The 10,086-nt window shown below is 52.9% G+C and overlaps 1 protein-coding gene across 4 annotated transcripts in view; it reads left to right on the top strand.

The window, feature by feature from the left end:
- Positions 1 to 2,120: 2,120 nt before the first annotated feature.
- Positions 2,121 to 10,086, top strand: part of Rab11fip5 (RAB11 family interacting protein 5) — a 40,937-nt gene continuing 32,971 nt past the window's right edge. For all 4 annotated transcript variants that reach the window (XM_042699814.1, XM_042699813.1, XM_042699812.1 and 1 more), the window contains exon 1: positions 2,121 to 2,690. In XM_042699814.1, the coding sequence (XP_042555748.1) occupies positions 2,257 to 2,690 (434 nt within the window). In that variant the 5' untranslated portion in view covers positions 2,121 to 2,256. The remainder of the gene's footprint in view (positions 2,691 to 10,086) is intronic.

The raw sequence follows: 10,086 nt of genomic DNA, 5'->3' as shown, positions 1-10,086 counted from the left end.
AAGAAGTGACACACTGATCTTAGTTGAAGTTTAGTAAAGATACTTTCATTTGCAATGGCACAGCAGGGAATCTACTCTTTTTCTCCTTCTCCCTCTCCCTCTCCCTCTCCCTCTCCCTCTCTCCCTCCCTCTCTCCCTCTCTCTCTCTCTCTCTCTCTCTCTGTACGTGTGCCTATACTGGGGCTTGAATTCAGGGATCAGTGCTGTCCCTAATCCTTTTTACTCAAGACTGGTGCTCTATTATGTGAGCCACATCTTCAATTCTGGCTTTCTGGTGGTGGTTAAATGAAGAGTCTCAGCCTAGGCTGGGATTGTGACTCTCAGATCTCAGCCTCCTGAATAGCTAGTGTTACAGGCGTAAGCTACCAGTGCTTGACACAGCTACTGTTTTTGCTCAGCAGCTGTGGTAGGAGTCATCATTCCCATTTTCTAGATGAAGAAATGAGAGGTTAGAGTTGGCTTCAATGCACATCTTGGGTGGCTGCAAACCTAGGTGCCACCTATAGGGATGTTAAATCATGCAGCATAGTACCCGAGACTCCCTATCCCAGAGTTCAGAGCATAAACTTGTGGTGGTTCTCCTCTGCCAGGTCTGTGGATTTCCCACATTCAAGTTCTTGGTAGAGAACTTGGCCTGGGAAGTGGAGAGTCAAGAAGTACTGTGGACACCTAGGAAGAATAAAGGCTTCTATTCAGGTTTCCAATAGAGGAACTAAAAGTAACATAATAGCTTAACTATACTAGATTGAGGGAAGTAGGTGTGAGCTAGCTGAAATCATATCTATCAGGGCAATAGATAATGGTCAGATAAATCCAGGTAACACTAGCAAAGCATTTTATGCAGCAATGTAAACTCACCCACTAGTCCTGGAAACACAAGTGGCTGAAGGGGTATCTCGTTTGAAGTTTTACTTTCCATCATAAAAGCTTCTGACCTCCTTGATATTCTTCTATTTGTGGATTACAATTTATTTAAAATTTATATTAAGGAAGTGGAGGTGTGGCTCAAGGGCCATCCTTGACCAAAAAAGCCAAGCAAGTACAGGAGTCTGTATGTTCAAGCCCTAGTACCAACACACACATACACACACAATTATATTAGTTGGGCAAAAAAAATCTTCTGAGCTGCAATGTCATCTTCTGGAAAACAGGAAATTAAAGACCATATTCACATACAGGGTGGCTCTGAGGATACAATGAGGTAATGTGTATAAAGCACACAGTGCTGGCTGAAGTACAGCACCGTGATGATGAACCATTATCTTTATCAATAATGAACGCTTATAGCCAAGGCTGGGCACACAGTAGGCACTTAATAGGTGTGTGTAATTATTTAAAACCCTCCAGTCGTGATGCATGACCCACAGCACTGAGTGAATGCTTAAATATTGATGTAGTTACCCATTTATTTATTCATCACCCTGCCCTCCGCTGCCGGGTCCTGTCCTGAGCCTGCTCTCTGGCATCCCAGGTCCCACCCCGCGTCGGGAGGACACGACAGCAGCTCTCTGGCCTCCAGGTCCCGGATGCGGGGCTGTCACAGGCGGAGCGGGAGTCACTCTGGCTTTTCCAAGGGCATTTCCCCGGGGCGGGGCGCGGCGGGTGGGAACGTGGGAAGGCGTGCCCCGAAATGCAGGCCGGACGCTCAAGCATCACCCCACGTGCACGACCCCGGGGAGGGTGGGACTTCCCAGGAGGGACGCGCCGGGACCATTTTAGGGCGAGGGCTTTCGGAGTCAGGGCATCTCGGAAGGGAGATTTGGGATTGGCTGGAAAGGGCCGAGCGGGTATTTCATACCAGGTGGAGGGCGACGTGCCCCGGACGGGCTCGGCGCGGCAGCTTCCGAGGCCCCCAGGCCGGGGCGGGGCCAGAGCGGAAGCCCCGCCCACCCCTCTGCAGAGGCCGCGCCCCGCCCGGCTCGCTCTAGGCGGGTTTGCTGCGGCCGGGGCCGGAGCTGGGAGGCCCCCCCCCCCCCACACCCCCAGCACTGCCGCACAGCCACGCGCGCCGGGGCGCGGGCCGCGAGGCGGGGCAGGGGGGCGGGGCGCTGACGTCGCAGCGCGGCCGGCTGCCCGGGAGGCGGGGAGGCGGCGGCCGGCTCGGCCCAGGCCAGCCCGCAGCTGCGGCGGCCGGGTGTGCGGGCCGAGGCTCTGGGAGCCGGCTCCTGACCGCCTGCCGCGCCTCCCGGTTTGTCACTAGGGCCGCGCGGCAGCGCCAGGCCCGGCCAGCCCTTGCCCTCCGCCGCTTCTCCCACCATGGCCCTGGTGCGGGAAGAGGAGCGGGCGGCGGGGCCCTCTCGCTGGCTACCCACGCACGTCCAGGTGACGGTGCTGAGGGCCCGCGGGCTGCGGGGCAAGAGCTCGGGCGCGGGCAGCACCAGCGACGCGTACACGGTGATCCAGGTGGGCCGCGAGAAGTACAGCACGTCGGTGGTGGAGAAGACTCAGGGCTGCCCTGAATGGCGCGAGGAATGCTCCTTCGAGCTGCCGCCCGGCGCCCTGGACAGCCTGCTGCGGGCTCAGGAAGCCGATGCGGGCCCCGCAGCCTGGGCCCCGGCCCCCGCCAGCGCCGCATGCGAGTTGGTGCTCACCACCATGCATCGCTCGCTCATCGGCGTCGACAAGTTCCTGGGCCAGGCCACCGTGGCGCTGGACGAGGTCTTCGGCGCAGGCCGCGCCCAGCACACGCAGTGAGTGGGGGTCGCGGGGTCGCAGAAACGGTTGGAGGCCTAACCGGGCGGGGCTGGCGGGGGATCCAGGACCCAGAACCTCGGCCCGTGAGCCCCTGGCCTCGCGCTCCAGGACGCAAACCGACAGACAAGTCGTGTGCATTTTGGGGTCTTTTTCTGGACTCCCATTCAGGAGCGCTGACGGGATTGGGTGTTAGTGAGCCCTGGGACATCTTGTGGAATTTGAGTAGTGGCCCAGGAAAGTTGGGAATGGGATCCTGAGGGTGTGGGAAATTAAGAAGGGCTTCTGGGGCTGTCTTCCTTTGCTCCAAGAAGATAATAAGGATGAAAACTGCAGACAAGGCTGGGTGCCCAGTCCATAGGGTAGTGCCTCACCCTTGTGTGTGTGTGTGTGAGTGAGTGTGAATTCCCCTAACTGGCTGAGATTGCAGGGAGGCACCCCAGCAAGCTTAGAGATCCCTCAGGGCATCTGTCTCTTGTGTATTGTGGAATGGCCATCATGGTCAGAGCATGCCCCCACTCTGTGTCCAGGGTCTCTGGGCTGTCGGCCAGACAACCTCCTAAGGAAGGAGAGCCTTGGACCAGTCAAGTTGCCTGCCTATCCTTCCTGCCCTGTCTTAGGTGGAGACAGCAGCAGTGGTTAATGTGCCCAAGTAGCTCTCCAAGACACTTCCCCCACAAGGACCAGTGGGTTTCATTCATTTATTTGGGTAGCATTTGGCCTCTCTTACATTAAGATTAAGGCTTCAGACTTTGAGCATCAGAGTCTGGGTGGGATCTAGATGCCAGTCCCAGAGTTGATCACCTGCTGTGGATCTTCAAATAGGTATTTTGTGAGTGACCTGTTTGAAGGGAGCCAGATGTGTGTCCTAGTTGGTGAGAGGCCTGGGGAAGATTTGCCTGAAGGAATGACAGTCTCAGGTTCCTTAGAGGAGTGGAATAAGTCTTGAGTTTGATGCAGACCCAGATGAAAGAAGGATTTGGATAGTGTAGCGCCTGACCATGAACATTTTTCAAAGTATAACTTGGGGAAGGGCTTTCCTGGCTGGCTGGCTGGCCGCTGTGGCCTGGGGCAGGTTCAAGGCTGGGCTGTGACCTGATTTCAGGTCTCCCTCACTAGGCCTTCTCCTTCCTCATGACTTGCTCTTTGGTTGCTGGGTGTGGAATCATGTGGTATAGTTTGGCCCTTGTTTTGTTTTTTTCCTCCTGCTTTCTGTCCTCCGGTTCCTTCCTGGCTCAGGGAGCTCCAGGGGGTGGGGGTGGGGTAGAATGCTCCTCTCCCCTATATCTCTTCTTAGCCTTTTCTTTTTCAGAAGAGGTGCTTGTCCTATCATCCTAGCCTTTCTGCCTTCACCCTTACCCTCACCTACTCTGACCTGGTATATGACAAATGTGGGGTGTGTGTGTGTGTGTGTGTGTGTGTGTGTGTGTGTGTGTTAGATGAGGATCTAGAAAAAAAATCTCTAACTTGCTTGAACGAGCTCCCCCCCCACCTCCTCAGTTCTTGCCTTTGCTTTCCTCTTGGTCACAGAATCTTTCTTAGTTGAGTTGGCCTAGCCTGCAGGTCCAGGTGTGTCTGTTTTCAGTCAAGAGCAGGGTGTCTGGGAGAATTTGACTTACCACCCCTTGTTCTGAATAGGAGCCTTAATTTACTTTTAGAAGTCATCTTTTCCACAAGCATCACTCCACACCCACCTGGCTGCCTTTCTTCTGATGCATTGACCTGGGTTATTTATAGAGCCTGGAGGGGGCAGGAGTGGGTGGGGCAATTAGAGGGCAGAGGAAAAGTCTATGAAATCTGCCTGCTCCTCTATCTCAGTGGGCCTTACAGCATGCCCACTGAGACTAGGGTGAAGCCTGCTGCCCTCCTCTAGTTCTTTCTCAGGCTGTAATGGTTGCTCCTGGTGGCATTTCCCGGAGCACCCTGGCATGGGTGGCTGAGGCAGTGAGTGAGCACATTGCTGGATAGGGAAAGGGCCTCCTCCTCAGCTTTGGATAGAAGCTTGGATAGCTTTTGGTGGAAAAATGGTATTCACATATAACTTCAGGAGCCGGCTGTGGTTGTTTCAGGGAGGGCAGCTGATGGCCCTCCTGTCATCTAGAGAATTTGACTCGGGGATGACAGGCTGTGGATAAGAGGAGGCTGTGGACTAGCATCAGACAGTCCTGATGTCTCTGTTTTCTCATCCTTAAAATGGGGATAACTGGGCTGTGGGGCCTAAAGCCCGAAATTCAAACCCCTACTAATACAGAAAAGTGGGGGGGATAACACTCCTTCCCAGAGATGATATGAGAGATAAAATGCAAATATAAATGGTTAGTAGAGTTTCTGGGAATGGTTGGGGGTAGTGAACTGCAGCCCTCACCTGGAAGATATCTGTTGACTTTGAGCTTCTCACATGATGGGAGAGGTAGATGAGAACCTTAGTGTCTGGGAAAGCCTTAGGGCCATGGGTGGTGACTGGAGTGTGAGAATTCCCAGGGAAATGAGTTGGCTCTTTGTGGCTTCTCTGCCATTTGCTCTGCTAGAAGCTGGAGAACCAGGGTTTCGCCTGACCTGCAGCCAGGTCATCCTATGGCTGTGCAGCGCTTCTCCTTGGTGGCCTGCTTAGAGCTACCCCTTCCCCGGGGCAAAGCAGGACAGCATATAGCTGGAAAACTTCCAGACTAGATGGGCTTTGGTTCCAGTACTAGCAATCAGGTTACTTAACCATTTTCCTGTTTCTGAAAGGGTCATGATGATAACCATCTGTTACACAGGTTGAATACTATACCATCTATACCATTGCTACAGGTTTAGACAGATAGAAGCTTTCACAGTGGTAATTATTGGGGTTGCTCTGGGACTGCCAGCTTCATGGGTTGGTGGTGACTAAGATTCTAGGTGTTCCAGGAGCATCTGAAAGTCCCTTGTCTGTGGGACACTTTTTTTTTTTTTGGTTGGTCGTGGGGCTTGAACCCTGGGCCTGGGCACTGTCCCTGAGCTCTTCAACTTAAGACTAGCACTCTGGATGTGAAGGCAATCTGGCTGCGACATCTGTCAACCCATTGATTGCCAGGGTAGATTCGGCTGATCTGGCTGGCTAGGCGGGTGTCCCCTTCCTCCCTCACCGCTCCATGTGCGTCCCTCCCGAAGCTGTGTGCTCGGTCGAAGAGGATGACCATCCCCGATAGAGGAGGACCGATCTTCGGTCAAGGATACGAGTAGCTGTGTTCCCCTGCTAGAACCTCCAAACAAGCTCTTAAGACTAGCACTCTGTGACTTGAGTCACAGTGCCACTTCCAGCTTTCTGGTGGTTTATTAGAGATAAGAGTCTTATCATCCCCCTGGCTGCTATTGGCTCAGGCCTGTAATCCTAGCTACTCAGGAGGCTGAGATTTGAGATCAAAGCCAGCCCTGGCAGGAAAGGCCATGAAACTCTTATCTCCAATAAATCACCAGAAAACTGGAAGCAGCGCTATGGCTCAAGTGGTAGAGGGCTAGCCTTGGGCTGAAGAGCTGAGGGACAGTGCCCAGGTCCAGAGCTCAAGCCCCATGCCTGACAAAAAAAAAAAAAAGTCTCCTGGTCTTTGGATCCTCAGATCTCAGCCTCCTGAGTAGCTAGGATTACAGGCATGGGCCACTGGCTCCCAGCTGTGGGACAGGCTTTGAGGTGAGGAATTGTACTGGAGGCTTCCAAATAGTTCTCAAAACAAAATTGAATGCAGCACACAATGGCACTTGATCAGAAACTTCCTCAGGATCAGAACCTTCTTCCCTCAGTGGAACCATGTCTGGTTCCTTATGGTTCCAGTGGGTCTGAAAATGCTCATTTGGTTTTCTGGAATTTATTTTCTGGTGTGTGTCTTAGTGTCCCCTCAGCAGTCCTCAGTGGGTGCTGGGTTTTCCTCTCTGGTTCCTAGGCAGAGCTGCTGCTGGTGATTTGTTAGTTCTCTTGTGCCCAGTGGGGTCAGGTGGGTCATTTGGACCCTTGGCCTTTTTACAGTTTATGTGGTTTCCACCCCTAGGAGAATGGCCCTGAGCACATGGGAATGTGGCAGGGGGAGGGGAGTGGTGAGAGCAGCAAGTTTGGGAGTGGGAAGTAGGAAATCTGCTATGAGACCATTTGGATTGGAGAGACCTGCTGTTGGTACTCTGGGAATGCATTTGGGGGAGGGTAGAGGAGAGAGGGTGCGGTCCTGCTGTGTGGAGCCCCTCATCTACCTTCTCCCTGAGGCCTAGAGTATGGAGGCCTATAGGATCAATGGTTGGAAGCTGGTCCATTGGAAATGCCAAGGCTGAGGGTCTGGTGAGTTGCCATTTTTATTTTTATTTTTTTTGGTGAGTTGTCTTTTTTTTTTTTAATCACAAAGAGGAAAACTGTTGTAACCACAGTCTTTCTACTAATTGTGAATCCTAAAGAGACTCAGCCCCTGCCCAGGCTCTGCCATTGGAGATTCTAGGGAGAAGGGAAGCTCAGGGGCCTGTGGCTGTGGAGGACACATAAGTCTAAGAGCTTCTGCTCAGCTGCTCAGGAGATTCAGAGTCCTCTTTAGCTAAGGTGGGGAGGGTCTCTGAGGGACCCTTTTCAACCCTGAGCCTTGGTGGGATGCATGACTCCAGCCTTTTCTCCTCTGCTTTCCAGGTGTGAGCTGCTCTTCAGGAAGCAGTCAAGACCTGTCAGGTCCCTAGCTCCGGCTCGAACTCCTAATCTAATCTGGGCCTGGGGTGTACGGAAGCCTGTGGGGCTGCTGGGTGTGGCTGGGCAGCAGTCATTTGGTGGAAAATTTCTCTTGGTTATGAGGCCATTTTTATTTGGGGTTGTGTGAGCAACAGCATCTAGGAGCCAGAGGAGTGGTAGGAAGTGTGACTCCTTCTTAATGGTATGGCAGCTTCCCCTCCCCTCTGCATCTGCACTGGCCGAGTGGGAACCAGGTCACTGGGGGCCTGTGGTCAGCTCCATCTCTGCCCTGCTTCCCTCTCCCTGTGGGCAGTTGGGGACAAGATGCAACTCAGCAGAGCCACCATCCTGTGCGACCTTGAGAGCTGTCCTTTTCTTCCAGTGGCAGCTGCCTGCTGCTCTTGTTACTGCTGCCATTACGATGCTAGTTCCCCCTCTTCTTACTGCTAAACTGCTGGTCTGGCTTTGTCCAGATGTTTCCCTGCCCTCCCCACCCTGTGCCTGGACAGATGATTAACACAGTGACAGGATCTGTCCTCGCCCTGTGGAAATCAGTTCCCTTTTCTTTTCCTCTGCAGAATGCTGAGCCCCTCCTCATGCTAAGAAGTAGAATGGCGTCCACAGCCTGAGTCCTCTGTGTACCTGTCAGTCCTGCCAGGAAAAGCAGTCCCTGGGTTCTTTCTGAGCTAGCTTCAGGCTGTTTCTTCCCTCAGGAAGGAGAGGGGCTGGGCAGATGACCAGAGGCCCTGTGTGGGGCCAGGTGCAGCCTCTCCTCCAGCTGGAGCAGGGCTCCCAGGGTGGAGGAGCTGCGGGGGAGGGGGCTGGCCAGGGCTGCCTAGACCTTGGACCTTTGCTTCAACTGGGACTCCAGAATAGGAAGCACAGCCCTTACTCAGGGAATTCCAGCCTCCAGCTAGAGGAGAGCTTGTTTGGACTCCTGGAAGCTGAGGCTGGGGGAGGAGAGGACTAGACAGGCAGTCAGTGAAGGGTATGGTTCTGTGTGCCTTCTGTAAATCTGGCAGTGAAGAAGAGATGGCATTTGGGGTCCTGTGTGTATTTCAGGATGTGTGTGAAATGCCTGCAGGGTTTTAGGGAGTCAGGAGGCTACTGCTGGGAAAGGAGAGGGGTCTGGCTTATCTGAGGCCTGGAGGGGTGGCCTCATCGGAGGCGTTTCTGGAGTATTGAGAAAGGCCAAGTGTGGGCCTCTAGTGTGGCAGGATGACATAGCACAGAGGTGTCCCCTGCTGTGGAGGGGACCTCAGCGAGGAGCTGAGTTTGGGGGTCTAGACAGGGAACGGATGGATGCACAGAGCAGACAGGTCCCCAGAGTTCTCTGGGTGAAGGTAGGCCTCTTTGAGGAGAGGAGAAGACCATTGGATCGCCACCAGTGAGCCCATCTGCTGCCCCAGCTTTTGGAATTCCCACTCCTAGAGCATGGTGCACTGTTCTGGTGAATGTTTGCTTTGTTGGTCTGGGTATCATTATCTAGCCTTTCTAGATTCTGGTATTGACCTGAGGTCAATACCTTGCTCCAAGCAAGGCCTTGAGGTGTAGATGCTAATGTTTTGGTGGTACTGGTGGTTGAACTTGGGGACTTGCTGTACCATTTGACTTAGATTCTCAGCCCTCCTTGCTTTTAGATTCTTATACTTTTTGGCCACGGACCCGCCTTAGAAGCTGATCTTCCTAATTAAACTTCCTATGTATCTGGGATTACAGGCTCCTACCACCACCACTCTCAGCTTTGTTGAGATTGGGGTCTTTATAACTTTTTGCTCAGATAGGCTTTGAACCATGATCTTTTCATCCCTGCCTCCTCAGTAGCTGGGATTAGAGGTATGTATCACTACGCCTGGCCTATAAAGTGTCATTTCTAAAAGGTATACAGCACATGGCTAAGTATGTAAACCCAGACAGTCTGGCCTCAGAGTTTGTGTTCTTGACTATGCCCCACCTCTGTCTTCCCCCAGTTATTCTTTTTTTTGGGTCCGGTTGTGGGGCCTGAACTCTGGGCCTGGGCACTGTCCCTCAGCTCTTCAGCTCAAGGCTAGCGCTCTACCACTTGAGCCACAACGCCACTTCCGGATTTTTTTTCTTTTTGCTTATGTGGTGCTGAGGAATTGAACCCAGGGCCTCATGCATGTAAGGCAAGCGCTCTACCACTGAGCCACCTTCCCAACCCTTCCCCCAGTTATTCTGCCGCAATTCTATGTTGCCAAGAGGCCTCCTTTCCTTCCCTGACACCAGTTTGGAGGTTAGCCTTGGGGCTGAATATGACCTGCTTGTTCAGGGTGAGCTCTGGGTTTATGGGGTAAGCACAGTTGCTCTGCATTCTGCCTGGCTGTGTCTGTCTGAGGGATGGGAATGTTGCCTGCCTACAGGTTCTTCCCATGGATGGTTGAGGCCTAGGAAACTGTCTGGTTCCTAATACTCCCCAGTTGGATCAGCCAATCAATACAAAGATGTCACGCACTTGCTTCACCTGACAATGCTGCTAGCCCTCATTTATTCCTCCATAGTAATGCGGCCGTTTACTCCTTGATTTTTGTTTTTGTTTTTTGCTTCACTTTCAAGAAGCCATTATGAAGAGGTTGGAGGTATGGCTCAGTTGATTGAGTACCAGCCAATGGGAGAAAGCATCAGGTACTAAGTTGGAGTCCTAGTCTCAGACAGAAAAAAAAAAAAAAAAAGCCATTATGGGCAACCACCATAATCACTGTGTCTAGCCCAGTACT

Source organism: Dipodomys spectabilis, unplaced genomic scaffold, assembly GCF_019054845.1.
Source record: "Dipodomys spectabilis isolate Male_0828 unplaced genomic scaffold, ASM1905484v1 ptg000262l, whole genome shotgun sequence".
NCBI lineage: Eukaryota > Metazoa > Chordata > Mammalia > Rodentia > Heteromyidae > Dipodomys > Dipodomys spectabilis.
The sequence above is the reverse complement of the archived record's forward strand: the minus strand, read 5'-3'. Positions and strand labels throughout refer to the sequence as shown.